We start from the raw sequence: 17,163 nt of genomic DNA on the forward strand, positions 1-17,163 counted from the left end.
ACTGTTGCTGATTGGCTCGGCCTTGGCCAGCGGCAGGTCCGTCTTAGAGCCGGCTGGCATTGGCTCTGTTGGACACAGGGGAAGCTTCTAGCAGCTTCTCACAGAAGCTACCCCAGTAGCCCCACCCCACCCCCCGCTACCAAAACCTTGCCACACAAACCCAATACAATAACCAGCCGAGTTTTCCCCAGGGCGACTCAGCCTGCGCACAGTGGGATTATTGTGGTGGCTGCCAGGAGAGCTGACTGAGCACCTCCAGTTTGATGCCAGCACACTTCATGGCTGCCAGCGTGCAATGACTGACTTTCCTCTTCCTCCCTGTCAACTCCATATGGAGTGAAGGCGGCTCTCTTCTTTGGGGCACTGGTAAGGCATCAGGCAGGAGCAATGGGTCTGTGTCTCTGGGAATGAACGTGTTGGAGTTTTAGCTGCAAATGTTATGACTAAAACCATATCTTATAGTTTGAAACATTTCAAAGTCCAACAGGGAAAAATGCTATTGCAGGTTCATGATACCTTAGTTACAGAGAGCCTATAGTGCATACACTAGATGGTAGGGTGATAGGAATAGAGACAAAAGCAGCTTTAAATATCAGTTTTTGCAGCAGTGGCCCATACAGAAGCAGAAATGAAGTATCTATTTTTTATCCACTGGCTTTCCCTGACCTCTAAACAAAAATATATTAAGTTGACTTTCTGTTCCCAATTATGCTTGCACACAATGTTGCTGTGAAATGCAGTCTTAAGGTCCATATTGTGTCAGATCCTATTTCATTAAAGCTCCCTTTATGACTGCTAAGCTACCTGCTGCTGGCTTGTGGTAAAGTTCAGTCCTGCCAGTTATTTCATTACTCATTTCTGATCAAATCAGATTCTGACTCTTTATATTCTTTCCCAGAATATAGGGCAAGTGTGACGGATGCACTCAACTCCTTAACCAAACTAGAGGTAGTTTAGTACAGGCTCCAAAGGAGGTAAAGAGAGATTTTCTTCATATTGCTGGAGTTGGCGAGCCATTTCATCCACCGTCAGTGCCTCTTCATCTTTCCAGGTCAGTACTGCCAATGGATTGGCATAGGACGATGGTGCGCTCCGTACAAACTTCCGCCACATGGGTCGTGTGCATGGGACTTCGACTGGATCTTTGGGTAATTGTGCATTGCCTGGGTCATAATGAATCGTCTCTAGCATGGCTAATTCCCTCAGATATTGGATACCTCTCTCCATGGTGGTCCACTTGCCTGATTGATATATAGCATCTTCCTTAAAAGGGTACCTTTCCTTCACGCCTGACAGGAGTCGCCTCCAGAGGCTGATGGCTTGTGTCCCTTTTCCAATTGCCTTGTCAATGCCACCTTCTCTGGCAAGCAATCCCAGGTGCTTGGCTTCCCTACCTTCTAATTCCAAGCTATTAGCCCCATTGTCCCAGCATCGGAGGAGCCAGGTGATAATATGCTCACATATACAACAGCCGAAATCTTTTCGTATATCCTGCAGCTCACTCAGGGATAGGAATCGGGTGATTACCTCTGGTTCTGCCTCTTCCTCCTGTTCTCGTGATGATCCTGGCTCATCTTCATCCCTCACTAAGCAAACTGAATATTTTGTATATTTCTTCTTCTGTATGGGGGCAACTGATACTGGCACAGGTTGGTTCTCTGGTTCAGCTGCAGTGCCTGTCGCGGGAGTTGGAGGGGCCATAGTGCCTGTCGCTTTGTTGTCAGATCCAGAGACCTTCTCTTCCCCTTGAGGGTACTGAGTGGTGTTGAACAGGGCTCGATAGGCATGGGCCAGGCCCCAGCACGTTGCAGTAATTTGTGTCTTTCTGGAGTTGCCAGGGTGACAGCATACTTTTTCCAAATATTTTACTAGTTCTTCCGGATTCTGCACTTGTTCAGAGGTGAATTTCCAAAACACTGGAGGTGCCCACTGTCCTAGGTATTGCCCACACTATCCCACACACCCTGCCACTCATAATTATCCAGCCTCGGGGCAGATCTCTAGGTGATTTTCTTAAATAGTTGTTTAACCCTAAACAAGGCCTGAACCACATTCAGGAACATGCTAGTTCCTAGCAAGAGGACCATGCTGGTTTCAACATCCAAAGGTGTCATGGTTTAACCCCAGCCAGCAACTAAGCACCACGCAGCCACTCACTCACTCTCCCCCCACCCAGTGGGATGGGGGAGAAAATCGGGAAAAGAAGTAAAACTCGTGGGTTGAGATAAGAATGGTTTAATAGAACAGAAAAGAAGAAACTAATAATGATAATGATAACACTAATAAAATGACAACAGCAATAATGAAAGGATTGGAATATACAAATGATGCGCAGTGCAATTGCTCACCACCTGCTGATCGATGCCCAGTTAGTCCCCAAGCGGCAATCCCCCCGCCCCCAGTCCCCCCAGTTCCTATACTAGATGGGACGTCACATGGTATGGAATACCCTGTTGGCCACTTTGGGTCAGCTGCCCTGGCTGTGTCCTGTGCCAACGTCTTGTGCCCCTCCAGCCTTCTTGCTGGCTGGGTGTGAGAAGCTGAAAAATCCTTGAATTTGGACTAAACAGTACTTAGCAACAACTGAAAACATCAGTGTTATCAACATTCTCATACCAAACTCAAAAACATAGCACTGTACCAGCTACTAGGAAGACAATTAACTCTATCCCAGCTGAAACCAGGACAGTAGACAGCTGTTCAGTTCCCTCCGTCTCCAAGGCAGCTATACCAAAAGGCCACCGATACCCCTTTGGGTCCTTAAAATACCCTCTCCTGAGACAGTCTATGCCAAGGATACAGGGAGCCTCTGGACCAGTCACAATGGGATGTTTCTGCCATTCATTCCCAGTTAGGCTTACTTCAGCCTCCAACACAGTAAGCTGTTGGGATCTCCCTGTCACACCAGAAATACAGATGGGTTCTGCCCCTTTATAACTTGATGGCATTAGAGTGCACTGTGCACCGGTGTCCACTAGAGCCTTGTACTCCTGTGGGTCTAACGTGCCAGGCCATCAAATCCACACAGTCCAATAAGCCCAGTTGTCTCTTTCCTCCACCTGGCTGGAGGCAGGGCCCCTCTATCCCAGCCAAAACCAGGATAGCTGGGTATCTGTCTAAAGACCTAAGGCTGTCCCAGCATGGTGGGTTGACCTTGGCTGGATGCCAGATGCCCACCAAGCTGCTCTATCACTCCCTCTCCTCAGCAGGACAAGGAGGAAAAAATACAATGAAAGGCTCATGGGTCAAGATAAGGACAGGGAGATCACTCAGCAATTACTGTCATGTGCAAAACAGACTTAACTTGGGGAAATTAATTTAATTTATTGCCAACCAAAATCAGAGTAGTAGAATGAGAAATAAGAACAAATCTAAAAACACCTTCCCTCCACCCCTCCCTTCTTCCCAGGCTCAACTTCACTGCTGCCTTCAGTACCACCTTCCCCAGAGCAGCACAGGGGAACAGGGAATGGGGGTTGCGGTCAGTTCATAATGCTTTGTTTCTGTCACTCCTTCCTCCTCATTCTCTTCCCCTGCTCCAGCGTGGGGTCCCTCCCATGGGAGACAGTCCTCCACGAACTGCTCCAACATGGGTCCTTCCCATGGGCTGCAGTCCTTCAGGAACAGACTGCTCCAGTGTGGGTCCCCTGCAGGGCCACAGGGCTTTCCAGAAAACCTGCTCCAGCGTGGGCTTCCCATGGGGTCACAGCCTCCTTCAGGGCACGTCCACCTGCTCCGGCGTGGGGTCCTCCATGGGCTGCAGAGTGGATATCTGCTCTGCCATGGACTTCCATGGGCTGCAGGGGGACAGCCTGCCTCACCATGGTCTTCCCCACGGGCTGCAGGGGAATCTCTGCTCCGGCGCCTGGAGCACCTCCTCCCCCTCCTTCTTCACTGACCTTGGCGTCTGCAGGGTTGTTTCTCTCACATATTCTCACTCCTCTCTTCCGGCTGCTGTTGCGCAGCAGTTTTTCCCCCTTCTTAAATATGTTATCCCAGAGGCACTACCACTGTCGCCGATTGGCTCAGCATTGGCCAGCGGTGGGTCCATCTTGGACCCAGCTGGAACTAGCTGTGTCTGACATGGGGGCAGCTTCTAGCATCTTCTCACAGAAGCCATCCCTGCAGCCCCTCTGCTACCAAAACCTTGCCATGTAAACCCAATACATTCCACCCCTCACTTCTGTGCATCACATATTTAAGAATTATCATTAAAATACACATTCATCACACAATCTACAACCTTCATAAACTTCACTTACGTCAACAAAAACATTCCCCACACCAAAATCAAAGTGACATCATCACAACACTGACAAAAGTGGCCAATTTACACACACTCCACCTCTCGTCCCTTCACCACAATTACAACAACAATTACCCACAATTATTCCGCTCTCCACTCTAGCAATTGTCAGTCCATGTTTTTCCCGTTACCTCTCCCAATTACTATCCTTATCTTGAATTCCTCACGTCCCACATTGTGTGCCAAAAAGGACTGTGGTGGGTTGACCTTGGCTGGCTACCAGGTGCCCACCAAGCTGCTCTGTCACTCCCCCTCCTCAGCAGGACGGGTGGAGAAAATAAGATGAAAAAATTTGTGGGATGAGATAAAGGCAGTTTAATAAAGAAAAGCAAAGGCCACGTGCAGAAACAAAGGAAAACAAAAACTCTACTTCCCATCGGCAGGTGACATCCAGCCACTTCCTGGGAAGTTGGGCCTCAGTACACATAGTGGTTGCTTCAGAAGACAAACGCCTTAATAACAAATGCCCCCCTTCCTTTCTTAAGAGGAGTCCTTTCTCAGCTTTTATTGCTGAGCTGATGTCATATGGCATGGAATATCTCTTTGGTCAGTTTGGGTCAGCTGTCCTGGCTGTGTCCCCTCCCAACTTCTTGCCCACCCCCAGTCTATTGGCCTTTGGGGTGTTATCAACACTTTTCTAGCTACAAATACAAAGCACAGTACTATGAGGGCTGCTGTGGGGAAAGTTAACTCCTTCCCAGCTAGACACAATACACCCAGCTACTGCAGGACCTGGACCTGATACAGCATAGTGCTGTGAGGTAAGGAAGCTTTGGTCCTGTCCAACAGATGGGAGGTGAAGGACATGTGCCTGCATAATAAAATAGGAGGTGCTGTTACCTCCACAAGACATGGGACACTTCCACAGGCCCTGGGGTGGCTTCACTGAGTTAATGCAGCACTGCAGCAGTGTGTGCAAGTCTGCCTCTGAGGCACAGTTAGTTTGGGACTTGTGGCAGGCAAACACAGCCATGCTACTTGTAGTTTCTTTCTGTATTGCTCTTGGTTCCCGAGTGGATCCATTCTTAGCAAGCGCAGGCATTTCCAAGCAGCATCATGTTGTGGAGCTCAGTCATTTCCCAGAGAGAGGGAGCAATACAGCTCACCTAGTTTAGCCTCTTAAGAGTTAAGCTTATAGCTTTGGGCATCGAAGCCTCTCTAGTTATCAGAGGATTCTGCCTAGGTACTTTTGACAATGTCTGTCACCCTCTGAACATGCTCTCTCTCTACCCTCTTGAGAGAGAGAAGATACTTGGTTATTTGGGGGCTGACATGAATGAGATGAATCCCATGCCAAGGGACTTGCCTGTGGTCACACAGGAGCCCTGTGGTAGAATACGTGTTCATCTCAGCCCTACAACAGCCCAGTTCATATTCAATCTGTTCTCATCTTTCCCATCTCCAGCCCCATGCCACACCTCCACCCTGGTCTGTCCTCCATGATAACCCTCTATTCACTTGAAGGCTCAAAGATTTGTGTAGATCGTGTTGTGCAAAGAAACCATAAATCCGAGTCTTACGTATTTTTATATGCTCTGGAGACTAAAACATACAATGTATTTTGCAGCATGTTAATCTGAAAAAGGTGAATCTCAAATGCAAGGAGCATGACCTATTATAGCACGGTGATGACAGTGAAAATACAGAATTTGGAGGAAAAAAGGGAAGAAAAGGAAGAGTGGGGATCTCCAGTAGCAGATGGTGACGTAGACTAGAAGGATGTTCCACGGTGTGCCATTTGGTTAATGTCATTGTTCATTTATTTCATAGGCTATAAATGGGGCTGTAATTTGGATAGAGGCATATATCTGAACAGAGAGTAACCCTGAAGTTGCTGTTGTCTTTTGTTACTCTTCCTGTTTTGAGTTTGCTATGGACTCTTAGTCTATCAGTGGAGAAACTGCAACTTTTCTTTTTCTAATGAAAGTACTTAACTTACCCACAGTCCTTTTCTGGAGACATACAAACACAGTAAGATCCAACCTGCTTTTGTCCTGGATTGCAAACACCTCTAATCTTAGTTTGCACATCTGAAACAAAAGTGAGAGAGTTATTGTAACTAGTAACAAAGTGAACAGAAATATCTTAGACTTCTGCTGTAAAACCTACAATGGATTTATTTTAGTTTATCCCATATTTCTCTCTTCAAAAGCTGCCATGGTTGGGATTCCACAAGTATGCATCATTCTTTGCAAAAATCACTGGAAAAGCCTGTACAAGAGGAGAAGCTGAAGTTTCAGCAGAATGCATTCTCCTACTTTGCTTTCATAAAGCCTTGTTAATACAGCTGGTTGGGTTGGGTTGGGTTGGTTTGTTTTTTAAGAAAACAGTTTCAGTATCTCAATTTCATAATTAAAGTGCAAGTACGTTGCACCCAAAAATTCTGAACTTAATGCAGAAGTTTGGGGCTGAAATTATAGGGCTCTGTGGTAGGCACAAAGGAAAAGCAAAATTAATGAACAGTTGCTATATGTCTTAAAACCAGTCATCTGCCTCCTACTTCTAGCTACCTAAAAGAAACTGTGCTGTGGATACCAGCAGTATAGAAACAGTAAAGCATCTGCAGGGATACTAACCTTTTTCACATGTAATAGATCTCAAAATAGGAGGTATCCAGAACAAGTCTTTCCCACAAGTATACTGTGTTTGACCAGTGACTATAAACCCAGCTTGGCAGCTCAGCTTCATGGTTTCACCAATCTTGTACTGTTGTTTAAATGGGGAAATTGTGACACTGTCAGATGTTAGTGGCCTGAGGCATACTGAGGCTGTAATAAACAAGAAAAAAATAAAATTCTTGTTGTTTTTATGGTGTGTGGATATTTACAGCAAGTCATAATGCTTCAGTTGAAGAGGCATAAAGATACTCAGTAACACTGAACGTTTGATTGACATTCAAAACTAATAAATATTTAACATAATTGTCTAGAAATTTTCAGTGCAGTCATGTCAGTATAGTCTGTAAAAATATTTTTCAGTCAATAACTAAATAATTACAATGTGTTTCTAATGTATGCTAGTATGAGTAATTTAATTTTACAGTTTAAAAATAATAAGAATGGCATTAACAACATATTTTAATTTTTCTTTTGTAAATGAAGCTATTAACACAATTTAAATGAATGGCAATAGAAAGCTCATAAGTATATTCAGGTAATTTTTTTTGATAAAATGAACACTAAGTCAATGAAATCACACTGAATTCTAGAAAACTATTGGAATCTCTCCTGTTAGCAAACCTAGGCCAGTTCTGATCATTAATTCTTAATTGGACTATAAACACTTCAAGACATTGATTTAGTGTGGGGATTTTCAAGGCAGCCTGGGGAGGGGGGTGGTTAGAGACACACCATCCATTTAATATAAAAAGTGGTAGTCAAATTCCTCCAAGAACACTTTCTTCACCATAACTGTCATCAACTTAAAGATATCTATATAAGTCTGGAAACAAAAGATGAGTCCTTCTGTTAAAGATATTTAAAGCTAGACAAGAGAAGGACTTCACAGCATCCATCTGAGGGTTTTCTAAAGCATTGAATATTATAATATCCTTACAAAGCACATAATAGTAACACTTCTGAATTGAAAGAAGAATGATGCAGTGACTCAGTAGGTTTTTGCCATCTCTAGTGTGAATACATGAAATACCTTCTTAAAATGCTATCTCTTCAGATATCATTACAGATTCATTTGTTAAAACCTGTATTATAATCAATTTTGTGTCTTTTACTTCCACTTCTGTTTTGTTGCCGGGCTAAATCAGTTTTCTCTTTCTTATGTTGACATTCAACAGGTTGTTGCGTCCAGGTTTGATCTGGCAGACACCGAAGGAATTGATAGCCACTGAGGACATACTCACTCACACAGGCAATTTCAGCTTCTTCCCCATAGCATACTGGTTCTTTTCATTCTAAAAAAACCCCAAACAAACCAAAAAACAACAAAAAAACCCCAAACCAATCCACAAAAAAAACCCCAAAACCCCCCAACCCCCAAAAGAAAAAAAACCCCAACCCCCAACCCCCTCCCCCAACCAAAACAAAAAGCCCCCCCCTTCTTCTATGGTAATGAGAATAGATATTGCCAAAAGAAAAAATGATAAAAGCCTGATGATATGATGTAATAAATGCTTGCTTTTCCTACTCTGAAATAGGAGTCATCCACTCACCTGTATAATAATGTTTGTCCAGCTGCACTAACTGACGTCATGGTTACAAAACAAGGATTCAAGGACCACTGTTTAAAATGGATTTTACCTTGCCTTTGCTTCAGTTGCTGGTGGACTTTGGTGGACTAGAGTCTCACAGCATGCCACATACACAGCAACATGTTTGCTGGCACACTAGCTAGTTTGGGTATCAGGCACATGTAGCAGAGAGGCTGTAAAATTTGCCAGCTCTGAAACTACTACACTTTCCTTCCTCACTCACTCATTTTTCATTCATGCTCACCCTGATAAAGCTGTTTTCTGGTGGGTCTGGCCTGGAGCATCCAGACTCAGGTTCACCAATCAATATATCCTCTTCTCTTGTTGCTTCATAATCATTTATACAAGGAGCCCCACTGAAAAGTAAAAATTTTCTGGTAAGGATGTATCTTAAGCAGCGATGTCACCAAATCACAATGGCAGAATGTCAGGAGCTTTGGACAGAAATGCTGAGGACTTCCCTGCCCTGGTTTCAGCTGGGATAGAGTTAACTGTCTTCCTAGTAGCTGGTACAGTGCTATGTTTTTGAGTTAGGTATGAGAAGAATGTTGATAACACTGATGTTTTCAGTTGTTGCTAAGTAGTGTTTAGTCTAAAGTCAAGGATTTTTTCAGCTTCTCATGCCCAGCCAGGGAGAAAGCTGGAGGGGCACAAGAAGTTGGCACAGGACACAGCCAGGGCAGCTGACCCAAAGTGGCCAAAGGGGTATTCCATACCATGGGACGTCACATCTAGTATATAAACTGGGGGGAGTAGGGCTGGGGGGATTGCCTCTCAGGGACTAACTGGGTGTTGGTCGGCAGGTGGTAAGCAATTGCATTGTGCATCACTTGTACATTCCAATCCTTTTATTATTACTGTTGTCATTTTATTAGTGTTATCATTATCATTATTAGTTTCTTCCTTTCTGTCCTATTAAACTGTTCTTATCTCAACCCACGAGTTTTACTTTTTTTTCCCAATTCTCTCCCCCATCCCACTGGGTGGGGGGAAGTGAGTGAGCAGCTGCGTGGTGCTTAGTTGCTGGCTGGTGTTAAACCACAACACTCATGAAACACTGAACTATCAAATAAATCTGAACTCTAACACCAAGTCTAAACCCCAAATCTACTTCCCATACAAGCGAAATTAAAACACCACTGTCTTTTCTTACCCCCAGGGTATTTTGTCTGTGCCACCATGAAGCATTATATGAAAATTTTTATTTACACACCATTTCTTTTCTCCACGCAATACACTTTCTACATTCAGCTCTTTATCTGCATATCTTCAATTGTTTATTTCTTTCAAAATATTTCTTTATCAGGGTCAGATAATGAGGCCTGTAGTTGCCTGAGTCACTTTCCCTTCTGTCCCCTTTTTTTTCCTGGAATATAAATAATATATACTAATATAATACTGTAAGTCTCTTCTGTTTCTTATAGGTATTGCATTAGTGCCAAATTCATTAAAAAAACTGTTTGCATGAAATTGTTCTTTAAATTCTTCAGAATGATGATTATGTTCCCTCTCCTTAAGACAAGCTAAATTGAGTTTTCCTTCCACATTGTAATCAACAATTGTTATATCCATTAGCCATTTTTTCTTAAGCATAATAGGCTATAGGGAAAACTAAGGAATGGGTTTCTTAATTTTTGCATAATTATCTTTGATCTCGGCTTCATCCTTATTGCCGAACAGCTCATTTCCTATTATCTTAATTATGTAGCTGAGGAATCTTTTACTATGTCTTATAATTTCTTTTATGAGCCATGCCTATTCAGTTTGATTTTTTATTTTTAATTCTGCCTTTATTCTTATACTTTCTGACCATCACCATGGGATAAGAAGTGCCATGGATTTAGGAAGGGAAGGTTACGTCAGATTCATCTTTGACAAAATTGCCAGGGTGTTTTTGGTAAAAGGTATGATACGAATTTATTATATCATGAGTGTTTTGGAAAAACATGCTAAGAACAGAAAAAGTTAACAACATTGAGGACCTGTCCCAAGGAGCAGCTGTGACCAGCCCTTCCCCACCTGGCTGATGCCTCCCTGGCCGAAGACTTCCTGGGGGTCTTAGAGGGAAAATGAACAAACTAATGCTTATCCTAATGTCTTGCTAAATCCTGACTATCTTCCATGTTACCCAATAGATAACAGCATTGCAGTTTTGACTTGCATATATCCTGCCTGCAGAGTCTGAGCACCATGAAAGGTGTCTGAACAGAGTGACCCAGAGAGGGGCAAGGACAGGCTGTGTTTTAGGACTAACCCTTTAATGTTTCTGCAATGGCCTCAGCCATTTGGAAAATTGGGATGCCATAGTGGAATAACTAACAAACTTGAGACTTGGTGCAACAGAAATGAGCTGAAACTTGGGAGTTCTAAATGCAGGACTAAATATCACTATGCTAAGAAAAATACTTTTTGATAGGCATTGGAATCTTATTGAAAATAACATGGAAGAGAAAGGTTCAGGTATTAGACAGTTAATTGTATGAAACCTTTACATGGTCAAAATCATTCAGATTTTTATTTTTTAAATGAAATTTCAGAATTTTATTCTATAGAAAATATACAGAATTTAATTTTCAAATTATCTAGAAAAGCAACAAATAGCCTTCTCAGTTTTCCCATGCCACAGGAATGCCTGACTGAAGCCTGCTGTGCATTTTGCATCAGAAGGACCATATTTACATCATGACAGTATCACCCCAAATACCCGATTTGTAACCCAGAGCTCGTGTGTCAGTTTTTGCTGTAGATGCCAGCCTGGCACAGGCAGAGGCACTCCGTCCTGGAAAGCACAGACCTGCCATTGCTGGGGCATGAGGCACACTGGCAAGGGTCAAACCTGCCCACATATTCTCTCAGGGCTCTCCTCAGGTTGCAAGGTCTGGTCACGGCCCATGGCACATTCTTCACCAAATCCATGATGGCGACACCTGGAAGACAGCCATTCAGTAAGCAGTTATCCAGATGCAGCAGGGTCCTGCTGGGTGTTAGTTGCAGGATTTTAAAGGCACTAGAGACTACACATGAATCTATGATGTCACACAGGAGTCAGGCATGTTGAAAGTTATGGATACTTTAAAGGAGCATGCCAGCACTATACATCTAGATTATCCTGTTTATATTGCTTTTATTGCCCCAGTTTAGGGCTCGGTGAGCCAGTGACAAAACAAACCAATTTCTGCCATGTCTAAAAATTCAGGACACCATAGATGACACAGGGTTTGCTTATACCTGATCCCTGCCATGTGAGACATCCCTACACTGCCTTCAGGAGCTCGGCAGCTGCAGTGGGAGAAAGATCACTGCATGCTGCATTCAGGCAGGTTTTGTCATTTGCCTCAAGCACTTTGCTGTTGCTGAGTGGCTTCTGTGCCAGCTGGGGAGGGAGGCAGCTCAGTGCACTCACAACAGTGCTGGCACAATGCATTAAACAAGTAGGACAGTGATACCAGGGGACTGCTGTTTTGTTTCAGTTTAGCTATACACCATACCTTGCAATGTAGGCCTGACAAGGGAAAGAGCACAGGGAAAAAAGTGTCCCCAGCACCATGCACTGCTTTCCTGCACAGTAACTAACCCCTGCCCATGTCTGAGCTCCTGCTGATGCCAGAGTAATTCACTCACATTCCTCCCTCCTACTCCCACTGTCCATGGATAATGCAAACCTGGTGCAGCTTGTAAACTGAGATACATAAGAAGTAGCTTTAATAAATTTTGTATGTTTATATTATGCTGTCCTGGTTTCAGCTGGGATAGAGTTAATTGTCTTCCTAGTAGCTGGTACAGTGCTGTTTTGAGTTCAGTATGAGAAGAATGTTGATAACACTGATGTTTTCAGTTGTTGCTAAGTAGTGTTTAGTCTCAAGTCAAGGATTTTTCAGCTTCTCAAGCCCAGCCAGCAAGAAAGCTGGAGGGGCACAAGAAGTTGGCACAGGACACAGCCAGGGCACCTGACCCAAACTGGCCAACTGGGTATTCCATACCATGTGACATCCCATCTAGTATAGGAACTGGGGGGAGTGGGGGCAGGGGAATCACCGCTCGGGGACTGGCTGGGTGTCGGTCGGCGGGTGGTGAGCAATTGTACTGTGCATCATTTGTATATTCCAATCCTTTTATCATTACTGCTGTCACTTTATTAGTGTTATCATTATTAGTTTCTTCTTTTTATATTCTATTAAACCATTCTTATCTCAACCCACGAGTTTTACTTCTTTTCCCGATTTTCTCCCCCATCCCACTGGGTGGGGGGAGAGTGAGTGAGCAGCTGCATGGTGCTTAGTTGCTGGCTGGGGTTAAACCACGACATATGCCCATATTTGTGTGCATTCATATAACACACAGCATCATCCTGACTTAAAAGACAGAAAACACCTGCAGAGCACTCTGAAGAGCTGCTAACTGGTGAGCGCTTTACTATCTCAATGTTTTTCTTGCTCTTCTCTTACCTCAAAGTCAGTCACCATGGGATTGTCCTTTGTGGATTCCAGCAGTTTGTGAAGATTGCGTGTCCTGGAAAAGCCCCCTTTTTCTCCCAGGCCAGAGCTGCAGTGTACTCTGACCTGCCACCCTTTACCAGAGAGACTGACCGTTCAGCTGACTCCAAAATGGAACCTGAAAGGGGATTTCATTGCAGTATTGTCAGATAAAGGCCTCTAAAGCTAGTGGATACAACAACAGAGTTCTAAGAAAAAGTGTAAGAGGATATAAAAGAATATACCAAGATTAATTTTTTGAAGCTACCTTTGGAAGAATGAAGTCTAAGCTCAGAAAAACAATCATCTCCACTATGATGGCAGCCTGTCATAGTCTTCCAAATGAAAGTGTGTGAGACCTCAGCCACAGAGATATTCAGAACTACAGGAGACACTTGTGGAAAATGCATGGGATACAGCAGGCTCTTCTAGAAGGACACACTGCAAGGCAGGATCTTTAGTCCCAGCTGTAAACATCTGAGTAACTGGAATTGATCATAAAATGAGGACAAAAACATGGTGGAGGTGATGAAATCCCTGTTTTTAGTGATGCAGAACATGACTCTTGCCATTCTTGCAGAAAATGCACCAACTTTCTGCAGTTCCTGAGACACATTTCTGGCATCGCCAGGAGACTCCTGCACCTAGACGCCTGCTTAGCACAAGGAAGATGAGAGGGGAAGGTCAGGGAGTGTGTTATTGCTGCCCAACCTCTCTCAATGAGCCCTGAGAAACCCTTAGAGAAGATCAGGGACTCAGTCATGATCATGCGTTTCTAGTTGTGCCCATTTCCCAGTTCAGCATCCCTGGCCTTGGACCCAGGCTACCCAGAGCAGAGGAAGAGCACTCCTACATCATAATTTCTTTTGCAAGCAAGAAGATGTTTCCAATGCTTGCTTCAGAGATAAGCAGTGAAACACTGGCTCCTCTGACAGTGGTGGAAGAGCATCTGTAGTTCAACAAAGCTAAGCGGTCACCTGGGGCACCTAGCTGAGAGGAATGGTATCTCTCAGGGTAAGTAACAGGACATGGGCCCTGTTCTCATCATGGTTACCTTCATGTTTCACAGTCATCCTGTTTGTGGTGCATCTGGTACTGACTTTCTTTTTCTTCCAGAAGAACACATGCCTTGTTGTTTCTGTTCGGACACACTCCACTGATTCATCCACCGCCAGACCTAGAAATATGACAGAGCAGCAGTTTCACCACCAGTTTCACCACCATAACCATGTTACATGATGGAACTGTGCCTTCATGCTCCTACAATGAGCTGAGCCATCACAGGTCTCCCTGCTCACTGGTTTCTTTCTGACCTCCACACTGTGCTCACGCTCTTCACTCACCACTGCCAGCACCTCATCTCTCTGGTCCCATCAGGCTCTGCCCATGTTCACCCTCTCCCAGACTCCTCTTCCCATTCCTGTCTGGGAATTTCTCCCATGTCGCCTCTCCTGGGGTATCTGACACCCCCTCCTGCCACCAGAACCCTGTGGAACAGCCCTTTTCTGTTCACAGTCCAGTCATGCTTGCCCAGGGTGCTGCTCTGCAGAGGTCAGTGGTGGTGAGAACAGCACACCTCTCCCCCAGCCTGGGATGCAGCAAGAAGCTGCTCTTCCTGGGACAGCAACAGTCACCTGCTCCTGCTACACTTGGGGCACAGGACACCAACCAGTCTAGGAGGAGACTTCACTACTGCAGGTACCTGCTTCCCCAGGTACAAACAGCATTGGACTGAGTCGTGCTTACCAACCCCTTTAGGTATCCTCCCATACCCATACAAGTTACAGCAGTGGCATTAAGGATCACAGCTTTTAACCTTAGGTTTCCACTTTTGTAGATTTGTCTTTTCCTTTCGACAATCTGGCAGTCATAGGATTAGTTTTAGAGTAATTTCTAATCAATACCAACAACTATAATAACTGTAGCCCAAAAGGCACCACTTACACCTCTCAGACCTCAGTTCCACACTGAAGTATGCTGGAATACATTTTCCTGGTGGCACCTGGTCTTGATCTGAAAGTCTTAAGAGGTTTCCCTGAACACAATGATATTTACCAAGTAAGGAACCTCTTGAAGTTTTCAAAATAAGACAGTGTAGAGCAAAATTTTCTTCTCACTCTATTTAGGCAGTGTGGGCAATTCCTGGGTCTATGCAAGTCTAAAGGATTTTTTGCTGTTAGTTGGAAAACTTACTATGTGGTGTAAGGCCTAAAAACAGTGATAAGAAAAGCTGGTAAACAAATAATGATATTTTCTTGCTGAAGATTACATACCTGAGTTCTTTAGTTCCTCAGAGCTGTACTGGTAAAGAATGTCATAGGAACCACCCATCTTCCCAGAGGTGTAGTAATGAGTGCCAAAGTCATCGAATATTCTGCTGTATAAAGTGTAGTTGTACTCCAGGGGCAGGTGGTTAAGTGCTTTTAGAAAGATGTCTGAGAGCTGCAGATCTGACTGTTTCATTGTGAAGTTTGCAACAGAAATGACTTTATGGACTCTAATATAGTTGGAATTCTAGAAATAAAGAAAAAGGAGAGTCTTAGCACCTTCATAAGTAGTTAATTGCAGAAAGTAGAGAGGCCAAGAATATGACCTGAGATATATTGCAAGAACTAATTAATCCTGTGTATCATGCTACTTTAATCATGAACAAACTAGCCCTTGAGTTTCCAAGAGCCCTATGAAGTTCTTGAGGACAATGCTCATTACTCCTTTACATTGTGGGAGTATATAGGATTCCAACAAAAATTAGGACTCCCTAACCACCAGCCAAACAGAAAGCAAAATGATTCTTGCCATAACAAATACACCAGCAATTGATAAGACAACCAAAAAGTTCAGAGGAAAGGCTTCAGTTTATAAGCATCCATGGGCCATTTGCAACTAATCTGGTGAGTGTGTATTTTGGATACTAACTCACTATTATGAAGTTTCACAGTTTATCAGTCTGCTAAAACCAAAACCACAGGGATAAAGACCTCATTGATTTCAAGCATCAGGCTTGTTAACAGGCAAGGTTTGGGGAAAGACGTGATAGGAAAAAAGCAAAGAGAAAGTTCAGAAACTGGTGTCATGGTTTAACTCCAGCCAGCAACTAAGCACCACACAGCCGCTCACTCACTCCCCCTCGGTGGGATGGGGGAAAGAATCAGAAGGGTAAAAGTGAGAAAACTCGTGGGTTGAGATAAAGACAGTTTAATAGGGAAAGCAAAAGCTGCACACACAAGCAAAGCAAAACAAGGAATTCATTCACCGCTTCCCATCGGCAGGCAGGTGTTCAGCCATCTCCAGGAAAGCAGGGCTCCATCATGCATAATGGTTACTTGGGAAGACAAACTCCATCACTCCAAACATCCCCCTCTTCCTCCTTCTTCCCCCAGCTTTATATACTGAGCATGACATCATATGGTCTGGAATATCCCTTTGGTCAGTTGGGGTCAGCTGTCCTGGCTGTGTCCCCTCCCAACTTCTTGTGCCCCCCCAGCCTGCTCGCTGGTGGGGTGGGGTGAGAAGCAGAAAAGGCCTTGACTCTGTGTAAGCACTGCTCAGCAATAACAAAAACACCTCGGCATTATCAACACTGTTTTCAGCACAAATCCAAAACATAGCCCCATACCAGCTACTATGAAGAAAATTAACTCTATCCCAGCCAAAACCAGTACATTCTCCACCCCTTATTCCATACCATTTACGTCGTGCTCAGGTCTCACACTATCCAATACATTCTCATTAACCACCACTCCCCCTCCCATCCTTTGATATAATACACAGATATCATTCCCTTAGTCTATGGACCACCCCTGTGAAATGTCTGTAAAACGCCCATAAAATGTCCACAAACGTCCACAAAATGTTCTGGTGAAGCTCTGCTTTGTTAGAAAATTTCCAATTAAAACTACTGGTTTCAATGTCAGTCCAGCTCAGCTTGTGTTTGGCTGCTTTTGTCAATGAAGGGGTATACCTGCTGCGGCATAGATACAGTCCACAGCTACAGTTGCTTTGAGGTGCACCTGTTCCACCGTGGACCAAATATAATAAACACAGTTGCCACAGAATCATGTCTGTTCCTGCCTGACATCCCCAGGGATGGGGATGGCTTCTTATCTTTGAGCCCTCGGTTTTTGAATTGTAGTTCAAGCAGTCCAACTCAATTAACTGCTGCCAAAAATACTAGGAAC

General features: G+C 44.1%; 1 protein-coding gene across 1 annotated transcript in view; it reads right to left on the bottom strand.

Annotated features, from left to right (window-relative positions):
* Positions 1–217: 217 nt before the first annotated feature.
* LOC128136032 (complement component C6-like) overlaps positions 218–17,163 on the bottom strand; it is a 39,264-nt gene continuing 22,318 nt past the window's right edge. The window contains 13 exon segments of the mRNA XM_052775123.1: positions 218–401; positions 6,246–6,336; positions 6,883–7,074; positions 8,037–8,192; positions 8,195–8,216; positions 8,758–8,869; positions 10,642–10,714; positions 11,264–11,440; positions 12,135–12,192; positions 12,959–13,008; positions 13,011–13,124; positions 14,040–14,162; positions 15,259–15,499. Coding sequence (XP_052631083.1) covers positions 218–401; positions 6,246–6,336; positions 6,883–7,074; positions 8,037–8,192; positions 8,195–8,216; positions 8,758–8,869; positions 10,642–10,714; positions 11,264–11,440; positions 12,135–12,192; positions 12,959–13,008; positions 13,011–13,124; positions 14,040–14,162; positions 15,259–15,499 — 1,593 coding nt within the window.

Source organism: Harpia harpyja, chromosome W, assembly GCF_026419915.1.
Source record: "Harpia harpyja isolate bHarHar1 chromosome W, bHarHar1 primary haplotype, whole genome shotgun sequence".
NCBI lineage: Eukaryota > Metazoa > Chordata > Aves > Accipitriformes > Accipitridae > Harpia > Harpia harpyja.